At 42.0% G+C, this 25,531-nt stretch overlaps 1 protein-coding gene across 2 annotated transcripts in view; it reads left to right on the top strand.

The window, feature by feature from the left end:
- The window catches only part of LOC120063207 (serine/threonine-protein phosphatase 2A 55 kDa regulatory subunit B alpha isoform-like), a 30,569-nt gene extending 5,357 nt beyond the window's left edge, over window positions 1–25,212 (top strand). The window contains exons 3-10 of one of the 2 annotated variants that reach the window (XM_039013426.1): window positions 16,864–16,961; window positions 17,076–17,241; window positions 18,311–18,423; window positions 18,571–18,748; window positions 19,028–19,192; window positions 19,412–19,581; window positions 19,889–19,980; window positions 22,189–25,212. In XM_039013426.1, the coding sequence (XP_038869354.1) occupies window positions 16,864–16,961; window positions 17,076–17,241; window positions 18,311–18,423; window positions 18,571–18,748; window positions 19,028–19,192; window positions 19,412–19,581; window positions 19,889–19,980; window positions 22,189–22,477 (1,271 nt within the window). In that variant the 3' untranslated portion in view covers window positions 22,478–25,212. Of the gene's footprint in view, window positions 1–16,863; window positions 16,962–17,075; window positions 17,242–17,369; window positions 17,453–18,310; window positions 18,424–18,570; window positions 18,749–19,027; window positions 19,193–19,411; window positions 19,582–19,888; window positions 19,981–22,188 lie in introns of those variants that run through there. The other variant, XM_039013427.1, reaches the window with a different exon arrangement.
- The last annotated feature ends 319 nt before the right edge of the window (window positions 25,213–25,531 follow it).

The following is a 25,531-nucleotide window of genomic DNA, read 5'->3' as shown; positions in this document are numbered from 1 at the left end:
CCTCTGCCATGGGGTGCTTCCGACTCACAGCAGAGACTAGACCATGGAGTTATGTTGTGGGCGTGGAGTCACTCGGCCTCCTGGAGTACCCGACTATGAATACCATGATAGCTGCCATGGTCCTCCCGGACTGGAAGATTATAGGGCGGAACCCGCGACTGAAGACGGGACCCCCCCCCCCCCCCCCAGAGTCTTTGATATGGACTTGAAAGCCACATATGGGTCCCTCTGCTCTCTTGGAAGCTTTACCAACACAACCATGTTGTTGGCTTGGCTGAGCTTATGGCATCCCTTTGTGACAGGTGTGATGGTGTCAACCGTCACCGCCATAGGGGCGTGCCTGAGGGACCCAGGTGCTCGGAGCGCCAGAGGAGAGGTGGGCCCGGGCAGGACCTATAACACACCCTTCCCCACCCTCGGTCACTTCTCCCGGTCTCAAAGGGCAAAGTGGGGTACCCACAATGCTCGAGGGGTACCGACTCCAATTCCGGCGCCGGCCACTGTCCTTCAGGGGCCTTCGTGTCACCACGGTGGCCGACCCCCTGAAAACCCTGCGGCTAGAGATCTCCTCACTCCTGGACTCGAGACATCAGAACGGCTAATTGGGTTCTACTCCACTTAATTTGTGGTCCCAAAAATAGACTGAGGGTTTTGGCCATCAATACACTAGAGTTCTGAGCTGTACTGCTGGCTCTGCGGTGTTTCCTTCCACATCTGAAGAGAAGACATGTCCTGGTGAGAACGGACAACACCACAGTGGTGGCTTACATCAACCATCAGGGTGGCCTGAGGTCCCACCATCCATCTTTTGGCACTGGAGCTCCTTCTCTGGGCTCAGGGGTGTCTAGCATCTCAACGTGCAGCACACGTACCTGGCATCCTGAATGTGGCAGCGGATATGCTCTCGAGGGAGGGCCCGCCACCTTGGGACTGTAGCCTACATCCCCAGGTCGTGCAGCACCTGTGGGACAAATTTGGGAGGGTGCAGGTGGATCTGTTTGCCTCCCTGGGCAATGCACACTGCCCCCTGTGGTACTCCATGTCGGATCCACCAGGGCCTCTGGGCTTGGATGCTCTGGCTCACGATTGGCCAGGGCTGGAACTTTACGCATTCCCCCCCACCTTGGTATCTGCTCCTGAGACCTGACCTGCCGGGGGAACTCTGTGGCGACCGAGAACGGCTCCAGTGGTCCATGTTAGGACTACAGGAGTGAGTAATGAACACCATGCTGAGCGCAAGGACACCGGCTACAACCGTGGCATACCAGTTGCGCTGGTGGTTGTTCTGCTCTTGGTGCACAGGTATTGAGGTTGTGCAGTATGTCCTCCAATACCTACAGTCTCGCTTGGATGAGGGCTTGGCAGCCTCTACTGTGAGAGGGTATTTGCCCGCTATATCTGCCCGCCGTGTACCGATATAGTGGCGTGATCCAATATAGTGAAACATAACGAAGGTTACGTATGTAACCACGGTTGTGTGAGCTATATGGATCACTCTAATCGTCTACGGCGCTATAGATGCCTCAAATTATGTAGAGAACTTGTGTCGCGCCCATGGGGTCTATATATAGGGGCGTACCCCAGCCGTGACACAGGTGTACACGGGAGTAAATCTGTAAATCCTCACCTGGGATGTATCCCTCCGCCGTGGAGTGATATCAATATATTGGAGTGATCCATATAGCTCACATAACCGTGGTTACATACGTTACCTTCGTTTTGTGTCATTAACTGGTAAGTTCTTGTACACAGTGTGCACTTGCATGTCCATGCCTTCACTGAGGCTGCTGTCCTTGTAGGTAAGAAACTTCCTGGAGTTCCTGTCTGTGACAGGGATGTCTTTGCCTAAACGGTGAGTGATTGTAGTCGTATTTGTGTAGTTACAGGATCATTCTCTGTAGCCTTGGCAGGGCTGCGGGCCTGCGGTTTCCTCATGATTGACTCGAGGGGCTTGTGGTTGGATTCCACAATGACTTGTCATTTCATATACCTACTGATGGAAACGCTTACATCCAAACAGAATGGTGTACAGCTCCTATTCGGATTGAGCATAGTTGATTTCACAGTCTGAGATATTTGGAAGCGTAGCCCATGGGCTTTCCTTATTGCAGTAGCACTGCACCTAGTCCATACTTTGACGCGTCCACTTGGAGTCTGAGCTCTTTGTTGGGGTCGTAGCAGGCAAGGATTGGTCCTGGTTCTCTTGTGATCAGGTCTTTCACTCTGGAGAGCAATGTCTTGCCGCTTGTCCCAGAGGAACTCACTGGACTGCTTTTGCAGCTGACGCAGGGGTGCATTAGCATTGGAGAGGCTGGGTGCAAACTTGGATAAGTAGTTGACCATGCCAAGCACTGTTTCCAGTTCTTTGGTGGCTCCATTTCTTTTATGTCTGAGATCTTCTGTGGATCTGCCTTGATTTCATTCGCTGTGAGAAGATGTCCGAAGTAGCTGATATCTGTAGCGCCGACTGTACTCTTCTCGGGGTTAAGCCGGACTCCTCTCTCGTGGGACATTTGCAGCATTGCGCAAAGGTTTCTGTCGTGTTCCTCTTTGGCTCGACCATAGACAAGGATGTTGTCCACAATTGCCACAACTCCGTCGAGGCCTTGGTACACTTCGTCCATCTTTCGTTGAAACTCGTTTTGGGCTGAGATAATCCCAAAAGGCGATTTTGAAACCTGTAGTGTCCAAACAGTGTGTTAAAATTTGTGAGCTTAGATGAATCTGCTGTGCTCTTGATAGCCCAGTAGCCTGATCTGGCATCCATGACACTGAAGTAGCATGCTCCCGCTAGCTTGTGATGCCATCTAACATCGGTAAAGGCTAATGGGGGTGTTTGATAGCCTTGTTCAAGTCTCTTGGGTCAAGACATACTCTGAGCTTGCCTGTGTGTGGTTTCTCCAGCACCACAAATGCATTTACCCAATCTATCGGTTCTGTAACCTTGGTGACTATGTCAGATTGCTCCATGCTATCCAACTCTTTCTTCAGATGGGTGTGGAGAGCAAGGGGAATCTTTCTCGGTGGGTAGACCACAGGGGTTGCGTCTGGGCCAAGATGAATGGCACATTCCCCTGAAATAGTCATATTCCTTTAAAAACATCAGCAAACTCCTCCATTACATTTTCTGTCTCTACTGGTGCTTTCACTAATATAACTAGCTTGATGAGGTCCATGTCTAAACATGCTTTAAGACCTAGCACTGCAGGTGCTTGAGTGTCAACAATGTAAAAGTCCAACATCATGTCACTTTACTTGTATTTGCATTTGGAAGTGCATGTGCTTTTTAGTAGGGGCTCTTCACCACCATAACCAGTCAGTCTGCAGCTCGCACTCAGATGTCAAGCTGCAGTACTTATTCAGAGGAATAATGTTTACTTGTGCACCAGTTTCTAGTTTGAACTTTAGCTCTGTGCCTTGTGTTCCTGTCTCAATGTCAGCAAAGGCTTGCTCTTTCTGATATTAGGTTTTACTGTGTCACTGAATCAAACAGTTCATCAGCATTTGACTCTTTGATTGACATTTCATCTTCACTCACTACGTGTACTGTTTTTTCCACGGTAATCTCTGCACACTTTTGCAAAGTGATATCATTTTCAACATTTAGTACACTGTTTGTCATTAGCTGGGCAATTTCCCTGTTCGCCATGCACTTTGTATCCACGATATCCACATTTTTTGAGTCTGTGTCGCTGTGTTTTGGAGTTCTCTCTCTCCGTTCTGAAGCGCGCTCTCTGGGCACCGGAGGTGTGCTTTGACGTCTGCCTGACTGCGTGCACTGCTTGTTCAAGTGATGTGCTCTTGCTGCCGCACTAAATGGTTTTCATCTGAACGTGTGTTAGCTCGTGAGATCTGGCTATGTCGATAACTTTGCCCAGCGTTAGCTCAGACCCAACATTCAAAAGTTTCTCTCTCACTCGCGGTGAGTGTATTCCAAATACAATACTGTCCCTGACCATCTCATCCTTGTTTGCATAATCAGTCTTTCACAAGCACACACAGCTCAGTCACAAACTGTTCAAACGATTCGCTAGCTCCCTGTACTTTCTCATGGAATTTGTACCTAGTGAAAATCCTATTGGTCTATGGCACAACATATGCTTCAAAACGATCGTAGTATGTTGTCAGTACCTTTTTTTTGATTCAGTCTCGGTAAGTGTCCATGTGTTGTTGTAAATATCTCTCCCTTTTTCACCGATCCAGAGGGGCAGGTATCTGCACTTTTCCTCTTCTCTTTCCTTCAGCGGACCCGTGAGCATTAGCTCCACATGCTGTTTGAACTTACGCCATGCATCGGGTAAGTTTGTAGGCTCCCAGTCCATTCGCTACCTGCCGTTGGTGCGGCAGGTAGACTATTGGTTAGAGCGTTGGGCCAGTAACCTAAAGGTTGCTAGATTGAATCCCCAAGCTGGTAAAGGTAAACATCTATTCTGCCCCTGGACAAGGCAGTTAACCCACTGTTCCTAGGCTGTCATTGTAAATAAGAATTTGTTCTTAACTGACTTGCCTATTTAAATAAAGGTTAAGTTACAAAAAAAATTGAGGTGAACGAACTCCAGCAAAGTCCATCTGTTAGTCATTTTACTCTAACACCATGTCTTGTTTTGCATGCTTTGTACAAAATAATAAAATGCAGTACAACAGGACTGCATTTATTAGCTAGCTATAACTGGCATGTTCACGTCTCATACCATGATCACGTCTCATACCATGATCACCCGAAGATGACCTCACTACCTGGGTGGTCTTAACCAATCATAGCGCAGTATGATACAGCGGTAAAATGCATTCTATTACAATTCGGTATGTTTACACATGAATATTACAGTCCCTCAGTCAAGTATTGAATTTCAAGCACAAAGACAAGGGAGGTTTTTCAATGCCTTCCAAATTAGGGCACCGATTGGTAGATGTTTTAAAAATCAATACAGGCGTCCTTCCTAACTCCGTTGCTGAAGAGGAAGGAAACTGCTCACCTGTCAGGTGGATGGATTATCTTGGCAAAGGATAAATGCTCATTAACAGGGATGTAATCAAGTTTGTGCACAGAATTTGAGACAAATAAGCTTTTTGTGAGTATGGAACATTATTGTTCAGTATAGTTATTCCACAATACGAACCTAAATAACAAAATGAAAAGAAAGCCTGTATAGTATACAAATATTCCAAAACATATATAAACAATTCCTGGTTACAAGCATCCTGTTTGTAACCAGGAATTTAAGTAATACTCCAAAAAATGTGGCAAAGAAATTAAGTTTTTGTCCTGAATGCTCTCAAATCAAATTGTATTTGTTACATGCTTGGTAAACAACAGGTTTAGACTAACAGTGAAATGCTTACTTACTAACTATTCCCAACAATGCAGAGAAAAATAATAATAATTAAACAGGGAATAAATACACAATGAGTAAGGATAACTTGGCTATATACACGGAGTACCCGTACTGAGTCTGTGCAGGGGTGCAAGGTAATTGAGGTGGTTATGTACAAATGGGTAGGGATACAGTGACTAAGCAACAGGATAGATAAAAAAGTAACAGCAGCGTATGTGATGAGTAAAAAATATATATATTTTAACTAATCATGTAACAATTAACTCATTAGGAATTTGGGGCACCACGGAAGAAGTTGTTTAACGTGTTACCATCTCCCGAATTAAACTCAAGATATATTTAAGATATGTTTAAGTAATTTACTAATCATTACCTCATATCAGTCTTATTCTGAATGTCGCAGACTTCTTGAATCTGCAAGAGCCCAGGCTTTTCTGATTATTCAGTACTACACAAATTGATTTACTAACTCAATAATAGCACAGAATACACATACACACTTGCGAAAGCTTGCGAAAGTATTCACCCCCTTGGCATTTTTCCTATTTTGTTGCCTTAAAACCGGGAATTAAAATGGATTGTTTTGGGGGATTTGTATAATTTGATTTACACAACATGCCTACCACTTTGAAGATGCAAAAATATTTTTTGTTGTGAAATAAGACAAAACAGAACTTGAGCGTGCATAACTATTCACCCCCCTCTCCAAAGTCAATACTTTGTGGAGCCACCTTTTGCAGCAATTACAGCTGCAAGTCTCTTGGGGGGTATGTCTCTATAAGCTTGGCACATCTAGCCACTGGAATTTTTGCCCATTCTTCAAGGAAAACTGCTCCAGCTCATTCAAGTCGTGTACAGCAATCTTTAAGTCATACCACAAATTCTCAATTGGATTGAGGTCTGGGCTTTGACTAGGCCATTCCAAGACATTTAAATGTTTCTGTTTAAACCACTCGTGTTGCTTTAGCAGGATGCTTAGGGTCATTGTCCTGCTGGAAGGTGAACCTCCGGCCCAGTCTCAAATCTCTGGAAGACTGAAACAGGTTTCCCTCAAGAATTTCCCTGTATTTAGCGCCATCCATCATTCCTTCAATTCTGACCAGTTTCCCAGTCCCTGCTGATGGAAATACATCCCCACAGCATGATGCTGCCACCTCCATGCTTCGCTGTGGGGATGTTGTTATTGGGGTGATGAGAGGTGTTGGGTTTGCACCAGACATAGCATTTTCCTTAATGGCCAAACAGTTATATTTTAGTCTCATCTGACCAGAGTACCTTCTTCCATATGTTTGGGGATTATATCTCTAGGCTAGGGGGTGGTATTTTCACGTCCGGATGAAAAGTGTGCCCAAAGTAAACTGCCTGCTACTCAGGCCCAGAAGCTAGGATATGCATATTATTAGTCGATTTGGATAGAAAACACTCAAGTTTCTTAAACTGTTTGAATGATGTCTGTGAGTATAACAGAACTTATTTGGTAGGCGAAACCCCGAGGAGGACAAACCCCCCCCCCCCCCCCCCCCCCCCAAAAAAAAACTGGATGGAGGTCACTCTCTTTTCAATGGGTTTTCTATGTGGATCTAGATTTCTAAGGCACTTACTTGCAGTTCCTATCGCTTCCACTGGATGTCAACAGTCTTTAGAAATTGGTTGATGTTTTTCCTTTGAGAAATGAAGAAGTAGGGCTGTTCAGAACAAGGGTCGAGTCTAGTGTACTGTTGTGGTTGAGGCGCACAACCTGAAAGGTCGCTCCACTTTGTTTTTATCTGCTATTGAACGCAGTGTATCCCGTCTTAAATTTTATTGATTATTTACGTTAAAAAAATACCTAAAGTTTAATTAGGAAAGTTGTTTGGACAAAGATTTCAGGTAACTTATTAGATATTTTGTAGTCATGTTGCGTGAGTTGGAACCGGTGTTTTTCTGGATCAAACGCGCCAAATAAATGGACATTTTGGAGATATAACGACGAAATTAATCGAACAAAAGGACCATTTGTGATGTTTATGGGACATATTGGAGTGCCAACAGGAGAAGCTCTTCAAAGGTAAGGCATGAATTATCGTTATTTCTGAGTTTTGTGTCGCGCCTGGCGGGATGAAATATGATTGTATGTGTTTGATGGGGTGCTGTCCTCAGATAATCGCATGGTTTGCTTTCGCTGTAAAGCCTTTTTGAAATCTGACACCGTGGCTGGATTAACAAGACGTTAAGCTTTATTTTGAAATATTGCATGTGTATTTTCAAGAATGTTAAATATTTACAATTCTGTAGTTTGAATTTGGCGCCCTGCACTTTCACTGGATGTTGGTCAGGTGGGACGGTAGCATCCCATCTAGCCTAGAGAGGTTAATGGTGCTCTGTGGGATGTTGAAAGTTTATTTTTATAACCCTGATCTGTACTTCTCCACAACTTTGTCCCTGACCTGTTTGTAGAGCTCCTTGGTCTTCATGGTGCAGACTCTGGGGCCTTTCAGAACCTATGTGTGTGATATATTATACTGAGATCATGTGACACTTAAAGTCCACCTGTGTGCAATCTAACTAATTTTGTGACTTCTAAAGGTAATTGGCTGCACCAGATCTTATTTAGGGGCATCATAGCAAAGGGGGTGAATACATAGGCATGCCCCACCATTTTTTTCTTTTCACCAATTTGTACTATTGTGTGTGTGTATTACATGAAATCCAAATAAAAATCCATTTAATTACCGGTTGTAATGCAACAAAATAAGAAAAAGCCAAGGGGTCTGAATACTTTTGCAAGGCACTGTACATGATACAAAAGTCCCTAATGGACTGACAAGATATGACGGCATGTTACACATATTGAGAGGCAGGGGTAGATAGAGGGAGAGACTTATCGTACATTTGGAAACTATCCTCAAAGTAATCAGAATACTTAGCATCCTATCCACCGCCCATTTGGATAAGAAATGCATTGTGTATATGTACGCATAGATGTATTTGTTTGTCCTCTCTCTTTTTAACCAATCAACCCTTCTATGGGGACGGGGTAGTTGTAGTTCACGTTTCCGTGTAAGGCTTGTCTACCAGAGGTCACAAGCTCTACAACTAAAGGACATTATCTGATAGTGGAGGGTTCAAATAGAACAGACTAAAATGCACCAGTGATTGTCTGAGATGTGATTTCTTCCTTCCCATCTTGTCTTTAGTCAAAGTTCTAGGACCACTTTTTCATGCACAGCTGCAGACTGAATGTTTCTGGTCTCGTAGTGGAGGTTATTTTCTCACCTCGTGTTGGTTTTCAAAGTTTCCAACCATTTCGTAACGTTCAGCTCATGCTGTCCATCTACTGTCTCACATTTTCTTGTCTGATTTGTTAATTCTTAGCGATTCCTTTTAAGCACACTGGTCGGAAAGGCGGTTCAATCACACTGACATGCTCTTCTGATCTCATTAGGGGTGTGTCTTTGTGTGCAACGAACATGAAAAAACATTATCTCATTAGAAAACCAAAATCACATTCCTATCATAACACACAGTTTAATTGTTCTTCATATTGTTTTAACCTCCTGTTGGATGGAAACTTCACAGCTAGAATGTGTTTCCTTCCTAAATTAGTATTGTCGTTATACAGTTTTTAATGACATCACACAATGAAAAGCAGTATGACAAAATTATTCTTTAGGTCCCCACGGACCATTCTTAACATTCCTTTAGGAATATTGTTCCCATATTCACTTTATGGACAAAAAAGGCAGTGACCCGGTTGGGGCTAACGGTTGTATTACACATGTGAGAGTGCCTCAAATATTGACATGACCAAAACGTGTCCCACAGTCGCTGGACTCTGGTGGCATCCCAAACACTTGGTCAACATTTGGGTATATTTTTGCCAATCTGTCATTTGAGTAAAGAGACGGTGCAAACCTTAATTTTGCATAAGGCATGGGCTTAATCAGTTTGTGAGGATACGCTCAATACTTTGCCATATATAATCGGGTAGCTTGACACCTACACTACCGTTCAAAAGTTTGAGGTCACTTAGAAATGTCCACTTTTTTTTCTTTTCTTCGTTTTAAAATAACATCAAATTGACCAGAAATACATTGTTAACGTTGTAAATGACTATTGTAGCTGGAAACGACAGATTTTATTTTAATGGAATATCTACGTAGGCGTACAGAGGCCCATTATCAGCAACCATCACTTCTGTGTTCTAATGGCACGTTGTGTTAGCTAATCCAAGTTTATCATTTTAAAAGGCTAATTGATCATTAGAAAACCCTTTTGCAATTATGTTAGCACAGCTGAAAACTGTTGTCTGATTAAAGAAGCAATAAAATTGGCCTTCTTGTTGAGTATCTGGAGCATCAGCATTCGTGGGTTCGGTTACAGGCTCAAAATGGCCAGAAACAAAGAACTTTCTTCTGAAACTCGTCAGTCTATTCTTGTTCTGAGAAATGAAGGCTATTCCATGCGAGAAATTGCCAAGAAACTGAAGATCTTGTACAACGCTGTGTACTACTCCCTTCACAGAACAGCGCAAACTGTCTCTAACCAGAATAGAAAGAGTGGGAGGCCCCGGTGCACAACTGAGCAAGAGGACAAGTACATTAGTGTCTAGTTTGAGAAACAGACGCCACTCAAGTCCTCAACTGGCAGCTTCATTAAATAGTACCCGCAAAACACCAGTCTCAACGTCAACAGTGAAGAGGTGACTCTGGGATGCTGGCCCTTTGGGATTTGGCCCCTTTAGATATGCTTTTAACGACTCCCACACAGTAAAGTGAGACACGTCAGGGTTGATCTGTAAAAGACATCAATTGATTTTTTTTATTTTTTTTAAGGCACTACAGGATAGTAGTAGTGGGTCAAGTCGCCACACGCGTTGCGACACAGTACTATCCGGAAAGCAGATATCTAGCTGGACAGGGCTATGGTCTGAAATAACGATACTGTGATATTGGCTATTAGTTACAAATGGAAGAATTCTATTGTCCAGCAGGAAAAAGTCAATCCTAGAGTTTGAGCGGTGGACTGGAGAAAAAGGGAGTACTGTTTGCCAGTGGGATTCCTCCTCCTCCATGGATCAGACAAATTATAGTATTCTAGAAATGAGTTGATTACTGCGCCTGATTTTGAAATTAAATTGTTGAGCTTTGGTCTGGATCTGTCTAGACTTGGATGCAATACACAATTGAAATCTCCGCCCAATATCAAATGATGAGAGTTAAGGTCGGGAAGTGTTGCGATGAGGTCAGAGAGAAATTGAGCGTCATCCCAATTAGGACCATAGAGGTTAGCCAGAATAACCTGTGTGCTAAACAATTTCCCCATCACTATAATATATCTTCCATTAGTATCTGAAATTACTTTGGAGACAAACGGGGTGCCTTTTCTGATGAGAATGGCTGCCCCTTAGCACCAAAGTTGGAGTGAAATATTTGGTCTACCCATCCTCTTTTAGTTTGACGTGTTCACTGGACCGAAGATGCGTTTCTTGGAGAAAAACAATGTCCGGACTTAAGATGAGCATACACTCGGCTATGCTTGACCACCTGGTTAATTCCTTTCACGTTCCAGATGATAAAGCATGTGGAGCCTAGAGTATGTGAATTAGGCAGTCATAGTAATCAGAAATGAATGTTAGTACGATCACATGGCCAGTGTGCTGAAAGGTCAGAGTAATAAAATATAAAGGAAATAAAAATTTTAAAAAAGAAGCTAAAAACACCCAGAAAACCTTGGACCCCTGGAAGGCTGCATCTGCCTCTCCTCACACTAGCATTTTGCTCTAGTCCAGAAGACAACATGGGGTACATAATCAATTTTAGAATCTTAAAGGGGCGGTAGCATAAATTGGGTGTCCGTTTTCAATTACAGCATTATTTAATCTGCAGTTAATCTTCTGGTATTTATTCTGTTACTATTAACATGTAAATATTATTGGTATCTTCTGATTGCGTTTAGTTTAATGACAAATTGTAATCTATTAGCTACCAATATGTAACTACTGATAAATCATTTTGATGCAATGGCTTATCCTGCACTTTGTAAAAACCCAGAGTTCATTGGGTGAATGTTGGGAAAAAATCTTGGTTCCTTTCTAAACAGCAATGTGAATGCAAAGAGGACTCAGACCACCAAATAAGTGAAGTGGACTGGCAAAAGAGTTGAGTCCTCATTCAAAGGGAAGTGTGAATACAAAGATAACGCCGTTCTTTAGCTTTTTCTTACCCCAGAGTTAACTTTAAAGAACACTGAGATCGGTTATTTTAAAGAGGATGATATGTGAAAACACCCTATGACTTGGGTGGCTGGAGTCTCTGACAATTTTTAGGGCCTTCCTCTGACAACGCCTGGTATAGACGTCCTGGATGGCAGGGAGCTCGGCCCCAGTGATGTACTGGGCCGTACACACTACCCTCTGTAGCGCCTTGCGGCTGGATGCCAAGCAGTTGCCATACCAAGAGGTGATGCAGCCAGTCGAAATGCTCTCAATGGTGCAGCTGTAGAAATCTTTGAGGATGCCAAATTTTTTCAGCCTCCTGAGGGGGAAGAGTTGGTGTTGTGCCCTCTTATAAGCACAGGAAAAATCCTAGAGGAAAATCTGGTTGTCTGCTTTTCAATAGACCCTGGGAGACAAATTCACCTTTTCAGCAAGACGATTAACACAAGGCTAAATCTACACTGGAGTTCCTTTCCAAGATGACATTGAATGTTTGTCATCTATGTTTGTCAAAAATCTATGGCAAGACTTGAAAATGGCTGTCTAGCAATGATCAACAATCAACTTGACAGAGCTTGAAGAATTTTTAAAAGATTGGGCAAATATTTTACAATCCAGGTGTGCAAAGTTCTTAGACTTACCCCAAAAGACTCACAGCTGTAATTGCTGCCAAAGGTGGTTCTACAAATTGTTAACTCGGGGATGTGAATACTTATGTAAATGAGATGTCTGTATTTATTTTCAATAAATGTGCAAAAAGTTCTAAAAACATGTTTTCACTTTGTCATTATGGGGTATGGTATGTAGATGGGTGAGGGGAAAACATATATTTAATCCATTTTGAATTCGGGCTGTAACGCAACAAGATGTCGAATAAGTGAAGGGGTATGACTACTTTCTGAAGGCACTATGTTCAGACTGGCAATCAGTCACTGATTCACTTCTCCTCACCAAACACCATATACCCACCAAAACATGTCCACAAATAAAGGGGCATGACACTTTTTCAGATGTTTGAGGATGCATTAATTGTGTGGCTCAATGGAAAGGTAAGATCATGTTGGGTGATGCTCGTGACTGATCTACAGTCTCACCCACTACATGCGGTTTTTGCATGTAGCCTACTTCATCACATGATGCGGGTAAATAAAGCATTGGTTAATAGCCAATGGTAACTGTTGTGGTTTTCCACTTTTTAAGATGATGGTACCACCATGGAAATATGCTTTTTAAATTGAGAGCTTGTAGCCTACTTGGGTTTCTAGGCTGCATAGACGGTGCGCTTAGTTGCCCATAAGATAAAGGGTAAGGACTAGTAGGTGCCTTTTTTGGCTGACCTCCGTTGAAGTGTATGAATGGCTAGAGCTGAGTGTGCTTGATTGTGTGCACTGGAGGTCGACCGATTAATCGGAATGGCCGATTTCAAGTTTTCATAACATTCGGAAATCGGTATTTTTGGGCGTAAATTGTGCGATTTAAAAAATATATATATATATATTTTTTATTTATTTATTTTTTAATACATTTTTTTTACACCTTTTTTTATTTAATCTTTATTTAACTAGGCAAGTCAGTTAAGAACACATTCTTATTTTCAATGACGGCCTAGGAACATTCTGCCTCGTTCAGGGGCAGAACGACAGATTTTTAACCTTGTCAGCTCGGGGGATCCAGTCTTGCAACCTTACAGTTAACTAGTCCAATGCTCTAACACTGATTACATTGCACTCCACGAGGAGCCTGCCTGTGCCGCGAATGCAGTAAGCTAAGGTAAATTGCTAGCTAGCATTAAACTTATCTTATAAAAAACAATCAATCAATGACTGTCATTGCTCCAATGTGTACTTAACCATAAACATCAATGCCTTTCTTAAAATCAATACACAAGTATATATTTTTAAACCTGCATATTTAGTTAAAAGAAATCCAGGTTAGCAGGCAATATTAACGAGGTGAAATTGTGTCATTTCTCCTGCGTTCATTGCACGCAGAGTCAGGGTATATGCAACAGTTTGGGCCGCCTGGCTCTTTGCGAACTAATTTGCCAGAATTTTACGTAATTATGACATAACATTGAAGGTTGTGCAATGTAACAGGAATATTTACACTCTTGGATGCCACCCGTTAGATAAAATACGGAACGGAATAAACGTTTTGTTTTCGAGGTGATAGTTTCCGTATTAGTCAAAGGTATATGGTTTAGAGAGAAATAGTCGACGCGTTATAATTCCTGTAATAACTTGCGGCTGAACTTGAAAGGGGTTCCTTCGTTATTTTACCGTTCATGTCTTCCATAGAGAATGTCTTGATCTACTTCAAATAAGGTCTGTGTTTCGTGCAGGCTTAAACCGCCTCGACTTTTTGATACCCGTGTAAATCTCACTAGGATAAGGTAACGTTTGTCAACATATTTTCATAAATCCACTCTACAAAAAAAATGATCTTTGCTTATATTTAGCCAATATTGATCAGAGTTACCTTGTCCTATGGATATCTACACAGTTATAAAATTGGCAAGGTGGTGTAAGCCTACACGAAAAACAAACCTTATTTTAAGTGAATCTAAAAATATCCTATGGAATAAATGAAGGAACCGCTTTTCAGATTTTGCTAGAAGGTGTCATGGGAATTATGACTCGCACTTTGGTCGTCAATTCTTACCATGCCCATTATTAAAATAGGATTTCCTGCATATAGAAATGACAGTTTTTTTTGTTTTCAACATTCATCACAGGTAACTTAAACTCTATTTTTATTCAAACAGTTGAGAGTATTTGTCTCCTAAGCAGACTCTTCAGTATCATTGTCACTTCAGAGCTTTGTGTGTATTTATGTATTATATTAAGTTAAAATAAAAGTGTTCATTCAGTATTGTTGCAATTGTCATTATTACAAAAATGTGTATGATATATATATATATATATATATATATATCATTTTTTTATTTTTATAAATCGGCCGATTTAATCGGTATCGGCTTTTTTTGTCCTCCAATAATCGGTATCGGCGTTGAAAAATCATAATCGGTCGACCTCTAGTGTGCACATTAAAAGATTCTGTTTACAGTACAAACTTTGCCTGAGAACAAGCATAACAAAACAGATTAGATCAGAATCTGAGAACAAGCAAAACAAAACGGATTAGGTCAGAATCTGAGAACAAGCAAAACAAAACGGATTAGGTCAGAATCTGAGAACAAGCCAAACAAAACGGAATTAGGTCAGAATCTGAGAACAAGCATAACAAAACATATTCGTTCAGAATCTGTGTGTGTGCCTGTCCCTTTTTGTTAATCACACACTTTCAGACATACAAAAGCAAGACTCAGACTGGCTATGTGGGTTCTTCAACGGTGTTCATGCTGCTGCAAAATTGTTTCTTTCTGCTTGTTTCCTTTCCCCTTTGTTTATTGGAGGTGTGGGGAGGCAGTGTGTGGCTGTGGCAGGAGCAGAGGTCAAGCACCTCCATAGAACTCCTATTATGTGGGGGATAGCACTGCACAACCCTACATTATCAGGCTTGTGCCAACCTCGGTCAACAAGGGAGAGATTGAGTTGAGCTAACAACTTCTATGGAAGTGGTTAGCTGCAGATATATATATATTTTTTTTTTTACATTTTCCCTCTGGGGTGGTTATGTACATCTTGCTTTCCACAACTTCACAAAATCATATATACTTTAGTAGTTAGGCTCAGTAGTTGTGAAATCAGTGTGGCACAGCAGGGAGCTAGATTACAGTGCATTTGGAAAGTATTCAGACCCCTTGACTTTTTCCACATTTTGTTACATTACAGCTTCTTTCTAAAATTGACTAAATCGTTTCCCCCCCTCATCAATCTACACACAATACCCCATGATGACAAAACAAAACGTTTTTTTTGCAAATGTATTAAACAAATTTTTTTTAAGTAGTCTTAAGTATTACATTTACCTAAGTATTAAGACCCTTTACACAGTACTTTGTTGAAGCACCTTTGGCAGTGGTTACATCCTCAAGTCTTCTTGCGTATGACACCACAAGCTTGGCACATCTGTATTTGGGGAGTTTCTCCCATTCTTCTCTGCAGATCCTCTCAAGCTCTGTCAGGTTGGATGGGGAGCATCACTGCACAGGTATTTTCACTCAGACATGCAGAGACTTGTACCGAAGCCACTCCTGCGTTGTCTTGGCTGCCTACTTCGGGTCATTGTCCTGTTGGAAGCTGAACCTTCTCCCCAGTCTGAGGTACTGAACACTCTGGAGCAGGTTTTCATCAAAGATCTCTTTGTACTTTGCTCCGTTCCTCTTTCCCTTAATCCTGACTAGTCTCCCAGTCCCTGCCGCTGAAAAACATCCACACGCATGATGCTGCCACCCATGCTTCACTGTAGGGAAGGTGCCAGGTTTCTTCCAGAAGTGACGCTTGGCATTCAATCTTGGTTTCATCAGACCAGAGAGTGTTTCTCATGGTCTGAGAGTCTTTAGATTCCTTTTGGCAAAGTCCAAGCGGGCTGTCATGTGCCTTTTACTGAGGGGTGGTTTCCGTCTGGCCACTCGCCCATAAAGGTCTGATTGATGAAGTACTGCAGAGATGGTTGTCCTTCTGGAAGGTTCTCCCATCTCCACAGAGGAACTCGGGAGCTCTGTCAGAGTGACATTGGGTTTTTGGTCTCCTCCCTGACCAAGGTCCTTCTCCCTCATTTGGCCGGGTGGCCAGCTCTAGGAAGAGTCTTGGTGGTTCCAAACTTCTTCCATTTAAGAATGATGGAGGCCACTGTGTTCTTCCCCAGATCTGTGCCTAGATGCAATCCTGTCTCTGAGCTCTACGGACAATACGCACTGCGAATACGCACCGCATCGATTATATGCAACGCAGAACACGCTAGATAAACTGGTAATATCATCAACCATGTGTGGTTAACTAGTGATTATGATTGTTTTTTTATAAGATAAGTTTAATGCTAGCTAGCAACTTACCTTGGCTTCTTACTGCATTCGCGTAACAGGCAGTCTCCTCGTGAGTGCAATGTAATCAGGTGGTTAGAGCGTTGGACTAGTTAACTGTAAGGTTGCAAGATTGAATCCCCGAGCTGACAAGGTAAAAATCTGTCATTCTGCCCCTGAACAAGGCAGTTAACCCACTGTTCCTAGGCCATCATTGAAAATAAGAATGTGTTCTTAACTGACTTGCCTAGTTAGAATAAGGCTGTAACATAACAAAATGTGGAAAAAGTCAAGGGATCTGAATACCTTCTGAATGCCCTGTACCCCCAAAACATTACAAATGTTGTTCCTTCTATTATTTAGCAATAAGCAATTGAACCTACTAATTGCCATGTTATCTGTGACAGCTGACATCATATCCACTGTGGAATTCAATCACTCTGGGGAGCTACTAGCCACTGGGGACAAGGGGGGCCGTGTTGTCATCTTTCAGCAGGAGCTAGAGGTAAGTGGAGGTTACTGCTCAACACAGTCCACTGTATTTAAACACTGGACAGAGTCTCGTGTCAGTAGTGTATTTATTTTTGACATGACTGTTATGCATGTTGTCATCGAGCAGAGTAAGAACCAGCCACAGTGCCGTGGAGAGTACAATGTTTACAGCACCTTCCAGAGCCACGAGCCTGAGTTCGACTACCTGAAGAGCCTTGAGATCGAGGAGAAGATCAACAAGATCCGGTGGCTGCCTCAGAAGAACGCTGCACAGTTTCTCTTGTCCACGAATGGTCAGTAGAGCATTGTGTGCATGTAGCCTTAGCCTCCCCAGCCCTTTCCTCTGTTGGGGACGGGGCGGACCTGACAGGACTCTAGATAAGCTGTTCATTACGTTGACTCATTTGTATGTTTTGAATAGGAGAGGGATCAACGGAAATACAGACCTGCCAACATGCACGCATTTTGCGTACCAACTACGCACTTCTCTGTCCATGTACGCAGGTACGAGATCCGAGTTAAAAGTACGCAGAATTGAATAGGGCCTGATTTTAAATATATATATTTTTATTTTTTTAATTGTGTGTGTTTTAATAAATAAAAGATTTACTCAGCGGATTTTAACATCCTGATTCTCGACTGCAACACACATACATGTATTGTGTTTGTGTCTACGCACATGGAGATTAATACATCATTATTCGACGTAGCTAGTACCCGGTGTCTGCCCCTCCTGTTTGTTGTGACGCTGAGTTTGCCGACTGTCAGCTGTACATAAACACATGGACAAATCCCTTTTTGACTCCGTGTGTTGTGGGAAGGTAAACACATTGTCTCAAGCTAACGTTATCGAACATAATATGGACATTCAGTGGGCTCTAGTGCCAGCAGTTCTCGCATTTGCTAGTGAAAGAAATTAAATGTAAATACCAAAAATAACTGGCAGCGTTTGTGTGAGTGTGATTTAATTCTGCGTCCCATTAGTTGAATTTTCCACGCAACCTGAGACTGTAACTGTAATTATGATCTACTTCACAAAAAGCATTACAAAAGTATAATCAAAAACAAATATAAACATCTTGGCATTAAATGGAGTGGGAGTTTAGAAGGCCGCGCGATGAAGAATGAGTGTCCGGTATTAGCTATTCGGTCCTATTCTGTAATTGCGATCTGACTCAAACAGCGTGCGGACGAGCGGGTGGGGGAAAGAGAACCCTGATTCGGCGTGTGCGATCCGTGCGAGTTGAATATCCAATTTGCAGAGCGCGTCTGGGACTCTAAAAAGTTGGCCAGGGTTGGCAGGTCTGGAAATATATTGCTGGTGCAGAAGCAGCGTTGACATGCATATGTGCTCTCTTGCAGATAAAACTATAAAGCTGTGGAAAATCAGTGAACGGGACAAGAGACCAGAGGGGTACAACCTGAAGGAAGAGGATGGGCGTTATAGAGACCCCACCACTGTCACAACACTACGGGTGTGTAGACTTTCACGTACATATACCCTGCACACTCAGATGCCCCAACATTGACTCATTCTATACACCTCATCCTATACACTACGCACAACTCGTACACCTGGCTAGAGAGAACCTGATACATCTCCTCCTTCCTCTTCACCATAGGTCCCAGTGTTTCATCCCATGGACCTGATGGTGGAGGCCAGCCCCAGACGAGTGTTTGCTAACGCGCACACCTACCACATCAACTCCATCTCGGTCAACAGCGACTGTGAGACCTACCTGTCTGCCGATGACCTTCGCATCAACCTCTGGAACCTGGAGATCACTGACCGCAGCTTTAGTATCCTCTCTGTGTTTGGTTCCCATCACTTTTCCTTTTTGTCTCTGCTGAGCACTTCAGAAGGTCTTCTTGGTGATCTTGTTCCATCTTGATTTAATGCTTTACATTTTTGTTAATTATGTGTTGAGTTTGCTTGGATAGCACTGTAACTCATTTTACTGAGACAGTTCAACAAGGCACAGTTAGTCATTTTTGGGTCAAGAGTAGTTCAGGAGCCCCATTTCTTATCTGTGGTGTCAGAGCTGTTATGTTTGCCCTTGACCTCCCTGACCTCCTTAGACATTGTGGACATAAAGCCAGCTAACATGGAGGAGTTGACGGAGGTGATCACAGCAGCAGAGTTCCATCCTAACCAGTGCAACACCTTTGTCTACAGCAGCAGCAAGGGCACCATCCGCCTCTGTGACATGAGGGCATCAGCTCTCTGTGACCAGCACTCCAAGCGTAAGTGGCATGTGACAGTGCAGTCCATGATATTAGTTTCAGACAGAATTCTGTGCCCTGTGGAGACAACTAGGTAAAGTTTTTCAGAGACAGATTAAAAGTACTGTTTAGCCCAGCAATTTCAGAGACCTCGGAAGCAGATGCTTCAACAGTCCATTGCTGTCTTTGACTACTCCAATGAAATGACTGAGCTAGCACACCTCTCGTTGTTTCATTCAGTGTTTGAAGAGCCTGAGGATCCAAGCAACCGCTCATTCTTCTCTGAGATCATCTCCTCCATCTCTGATGTCAAGTTCAGCCACAGTGGGCGCTACATGATGACCCGGGACTACCTCACCGTCAAAATCTGGGACCTCAACATGGAGTCCCGTCCAGTAGAGACTTATCAGGTCAGCTGGTGTCTGTGTGGTGGGATGTAGTGACATCATCATGGATGTTGCATCCAAAATTCAATTTGCTTGTCAGCTCTAAACTTCTAGTTTGATAAGTACATCCTCCACTAGGGGGAGATGTTATGTGTAAATGTGTCCTGTCCTGTATTGGGCCCTGTTGTATCTTTTATTTATTTATAGCAAAGATACATTCACTTCAATGTTATCATTTGAAGGTATGCTTATATTAGACTGAACCAATGTGTTTTTTTGTGCAAATATTATGTATGCGTGTCTTGATTCACTATCATTTTCCTCCCAACAGGTTCATGAATACCTCAGGAGTAAACTGTGCTCACTCTATGAGAATGACTGCATCTTTGATAAGTTTGAGTGCTGCTGGAATGGAAACGACAGGTGAGGGTTGTCAAGTTTTGCCATCAATTCTAAACTTGATACTGGATCTATGATTTGAGCCTGACCGATACGGATCTGATTTTATGGTGAAAATATTCACGATAATCGATATATCTGCCGATGTTTTTATTATTATAGCTGGAATGGGGGGGGGAGAAAAAAGCGCTTTCTGTATGCATTGTGCTTAAAACAGCCCTACAAAGATACTCAGAAAGATGCTCTTAAATTTGAGGAAAGAACATTTGGAAGCCGAGCATTTATGATAAATGGTTACTATTAACTTTTGTTTTTGACAAATGAGGCTGTGGTGTTTGCTTATGGTCATTCTGTGTATTCTTAAAGTAGATCATAAATAGTACGTCTGCACAGTATGAATGGATCATGATTTATTTTTTCAGGTATCAGTGCCACTGCGGACTCATTAGGGGTCATTATCTGAATAATTAAACAGTAAGCCAAAATAACATAAAATACAGATAGCTGGACATAATAGAATTATGTAAAATGATTAAGGAAGCTTTGGATTTGTGCCCTAAAATGTTAGACACCACATAGATTAGGTTTTGTTATGGAAAAACTGTTATTCTAGTGAAAGGAGGATAAACTGCACTAATTCCAGCAAAACATGAGCTTCTGAGAACTGAGCTGCCTCATGCTAGCCAGCTGGACAACAATGACATAGCACAGATTTTCAATGTATTGGTATTTATCTATGTTTTTATTGATTGTAGGGCTGTAGCCACTGAATTCTGGGAGTTGTCACTTTAAGGAAAAACATCAATCAAAAAATGAACTGCTGGCACCGCGCTGCCTGTCGCTCCAAGCGTTGCCTCAGTGAATTGTCCTCGTTCTCCGGCATCCTTGGGACATCCCTACCCCATTGAAGTTGACATTTAAAATGGTTAGGGCAGGGATGTCCCAAGGATTCCAGATGGCACTAACCCTCAGTGAACGGCGTCAAGTACTCTCACTCAGCTAGTTAGTGCTTGTCGTAGAAATAGGGGTGGTGAAACGTGAATTTGGACCAGTCCCTGACAAGTGACAACCCATACATCAAAACGTAGCAACGAAGCGCTACTTTGTAACCTGATATGTTGTTTTCTTGGTTTCTGAAAACATTTGAATGACAAAGGCAGAGCTTGAGGAATTCCCTTCTCATAGAGCAAATATAACACACCAGATTTTGTGTGCTTCACTAAGGGGCTGTAACGGTAACATTGCCATAGAGTTGAACGTTCTTAGCACATTTGGGCATAGCATCCGTTGTTTGTCATGACATCCAACACCCTACCATGACACTTCACGCAACAGTGTGATTTTTGGCACTTTATTGAGCTGGTGTGCTTCTATCTACTCACCGTAGAAGCAGTAGGCCTAACAGTTAGTTCACAGTATTTCACTCTCTTCTCCAACTGGTATAGTTGCGTTGTGAAAAGTGTCCAGTCTGTACTGCGCCAAGGCAAGATAGGCTTATAGCCATATAAAGAGCTCCCTCTTCGGGGCAAGTAATAAAATGCCCAAATAATTCTATCAACAGCTTTTTTACAGAGCGTTTTGTCCGCATCTTAAATCGGTCCTTTTCGGTGGATTAAACGCTGATACAAATACATCCTCATATCGGTCAGGCATTAAATATTAATAGATGTCTGACATTTATCAGGAAGTTGATGCGGTACGATACATTAGATCAATGTTTGACATCGAGGACACTTACTCATCAAAGTAATAGTTGTATTAATTTATAAGTTGTACATAGTCACTTTATGTTCGGCCTACAGAAGAAAGGCTGTAGCTACTGTAAGACACTATATTGGGATGTCCCCTCATCTGAACTTAGCAGCCCAGCGCTTATCAAAGGCTGCCTTTATCTCTGTCAAACAGAACTCAAGGCTGCCCCTTGCATTACGTCTGTAATGGTGGACTCAAGGTGGATCTGTCTGTATTAGCTTGTTAATACATGTTTTTTTTTTACTCATTCACCGTACACGTTTAGGTTTCTCATCCTGCACAAACTCCACTGGATTGCCATTATACAGACTGTTGTTCCTGTCTCTTGACCTCATTGTATACATGCCACAGTACACTTGAATGTTATAAGGGCTGATTTAATGAATGTGTTGGTTAGATTCTGTGATTGAAAGACTCTAATTGAAATCACTAAGTCTGCCACTACCTCTGAGTCTCATTCCCCACCCTTGTCCTCCTCAGTGTTGTGATGACGGGCTCGTACAACAACTTCTTCCGGATGTTTGACCGAGGCTACCGGCAGGATGTGACCCTGGAGGCGTCTCGGGAGAGCAGTAAGCCTCGCTCTGTGCTCAAGCCCCGCAAGGTGTGCACAGGTGGGAAACGCAAGAAGGACGAGATCAGTGTAGACAGCCTGGACTTTAACAAGAAGATCCTCCACACGGCCTGGCACCCCCAGGACAACATCATTGCCGTGGCCACCACTAACAACCTCTATATATTTCAGGACAGACTAACTAGTATTCAATGAACCCTTCAGATCCCACTTTAGCCCCACTACTCTGGTCACCAACACCTCATCTGGAGAAGTGCAGAAAAACACATCTGTTTTGATGGCTTTCTTAGTCTTATTTCCTGTTCAGGGGGCTCCAACAGTACCACACTTCTCCTGGCACATTGCAACTGATGTCCACTACATCCCAAAGGGAACACTTTTCTAACACTCTAGTCTTTTGGTGGGATATTGTTTATTTTGCTAATTTCCTATGTTGCTAATTTCACGGTTTTGGTGCCACAAGCATTTTTATATGAACAAGCATTTTTTCTTTTGATAGGGAGTTATTTCAACTGGGTTTCCACCTCCAACCCTCTATTGTTGACACCGATTACAAAATGCCATTCTGCATTGACCAAATTGACAAGCTGTCAGCTCTCCATATTTGTCCCAGGCTGTTTGTCAAGTTGCCAAGTTTCCTCACCCTCATCTTTCACATACAGTACACACTCACTCTTAACATCGATGTAGACACACACAAAGCTCAACTCAGTTGGTGGATTGGTTTGGGGGTAATTTCGAGACAACTATGCCAAATGCGCAGTTGTTATCCAGTCTGAGACTACAGACAAGGCTTAACAGTCTGGTAAACACAGATTCCTTCTCCAGAGGTAACCTGCAGTATGAAGCCTTTGCTTTTCCAAGTAAATAGTAGTGGTCAGAGGTGCTGCAGGCAGCCTAATCTCACATGGAAGGGACTGGTCCCTCTTGCACTTAGTGCCACCATGTACAGCTCAGCACAGAGGCGCCAGTGCAGTTATTGTAAGAGAGTCTTCAGGCAGAGGCATGCCTTGGCCATATTGTGCTGACCTGCATGACTTGTCAGTTTAAATGTGAGAGGCACTCATTTGTACCTCTGCTGCTAAGTTCCATGCATGTGTCTTGGCTTATGTTTCTTATGAATTGTTTCCCTCTGGATCAAGTTTTTTGTTTGTATATTTTTTAATGATATTTTGTACTTCAGATAAATAATAATCACTATAATTAGTTTATTTTTGTATGAACTAAGACAGAAATATTGATAACATTTAACCCCCTTACACTACTTGGTTTAGTCTGATCACTGTTGTCTGTTAAACTGTAGGTTTTGGACTGATCTGTAGACTGAAAGATTACTTGAACTGGTGATATTTAATGTGACTTGTGTTAAATTCAAGTGGGCCGCTGGTCTAAATATGGAGTGCATATTAATGTACCATTAAGAAAGGCTTAATGCATGTTGATGTCCAAAGAGCAGTCTTTTCAGGTATCCGTGCCACTGCAGACTCATTAGGGGTCATTATCTGAATGTTTTTGTATTTAGGTTACTGTAACTGATATTGACTGGAATGGATTCAGTTGCTTCAGTTTTAGTTCATTTGCGCGAATTGTTTCAACTCCATTTGTGTGTGCCATGGCTATGTTTTCTAAACATTTGCACTGAGTGAAAGATCATTAATAATAAATAGGCCATTGTACAGTGAGAATGGGCAAGGCATTATCTGTTTTCTCTGCTTCAGTTTGACTGAAGAAACACTCTTAACCACATTCACTCTGAGGAGAATCAGGTTGATTGACTAGACAGGTTTACTGACATATTTTATAATGAGATGTTTTCTCTTCGATTGTGCATAACAAGTTCTTTATGCAGGAAACAAAGTAACTGTTAAGTGTATCATTGGATGAAATTACTGGTTAATGTCAGCTCAGGGCATTGGAGACAGTATTTCAAACGTATGGCATGTCCAGCATTTGTACTGTATTTAGTTGGTGGCATTATTTGTTAAGGATGTTTTGGGAGGTTGTGTCTGTAGTACATTTGTTTATGTATACACTTGATTGACGAGATGCCAATTGTGAGCCATTGGATCATAATAAGTTAGCATTAAGCTTAAGAATTGAGGCTCACTCACAAGTAACGCTACCAATAAGCACGATTGCAGACTGTCTGCAATCAAGGTCATTAGCTCTACTGGTGTTGTCACTTCCTTAGGACTCTGCCAATGTCCTTGTTGAATACTTAGATTTTCTTATGTTTTGTGGACAGTTTATAATGGCTGTCAATTTGTTAGCTGTTGTGAGAATGTGTCATGACATGAGGAACAAGAGTAGCCTACTGTACATGTTTTGTCATGGTTAAGATGTCAAATGCTCCATAGGAGAAGCCACACGTTATACCCCTATCACACACTTGGTATCAGAAACATCAAGGCTCAGTTACGGTACAAATGTAGTTGTCAAAATGGGCTTTTTTATTTTTCTTAAATTTACTGTCAGTTATTCTAAAGCGTCAATACATGGAGACACCTAAACAAAATAAATAAGTACTTTTCCCCCAACACACTCCTGTTTTCACAGCTCTTGTGCAAAGCTACCAAATGTCATTCAGAAGGACCTAATTGCCTTTTTCATAGCAGAGGAAATAATGAGATAATCAAGTATGTTTCCTGAAGTGACTGGCGGCAGTTCAGGCACGAGACTGCTCACGGGAACTTAAATATCATGTATTCACAGAACTCGCAACAGAATGCACTTTTTTATTTTTGTGAATTTCATTGATTTGTATGTTTTGTTTTGAGGGGCTCTTGATAAAGATTGGGGGACATTTTGGGTGATTAAAAAAATATCAATATAGCAGTTTTAAAGGTTTACTGTATAGGTCTGTTTGCCTTTGTCAAATGGAATAAAATATAGTTTAGATTTAATGAGTAATAAAGTATTTCAAAACTGAACTATGAATACAACACTTTTTATAATTAGTTTTGACTATTCTATCAGATGCTGAGTTACGTTGTAGTTGTATGTCCTCATAGTGTATTATCATACAGGCAATTATCTTGGCATTACATGCACAAGCAACATGACTTTTTTTTATATATTTTTTAAGGATCAAGGAGACCAGAATATTGGTATGTGAAATACAAGGAATATGCAATGCAAACATACATCAAATATGATTGGTATTTGTGCTAGGCTACACATACTCAAATAACTTGTGCCCAAACAATATGCATTATATTGTTTTCCCTGCTTTTGTTTTGTTGCATATTT

Source organism: Salvelinus namaycush, chromosome 18 (assembly GCF_016432855.1).
Source record: "Salvelinus namaycush isolate Seneca chromosome 18, SaNama_1.0, whole genome shotgun sequence".
In the NCBI taxonomy this organism is placed as follows: Eukaryota; Metazoa; Chordata; class Actinopteri; order Salmoniformes; family Salmonidae; genus Salvelinus; species Salvelinus namaycush.
Note: the sequence above shows the minus strand (reverse complement) of the source record. Positions and strands in the feature narration are given on the sequence as shown.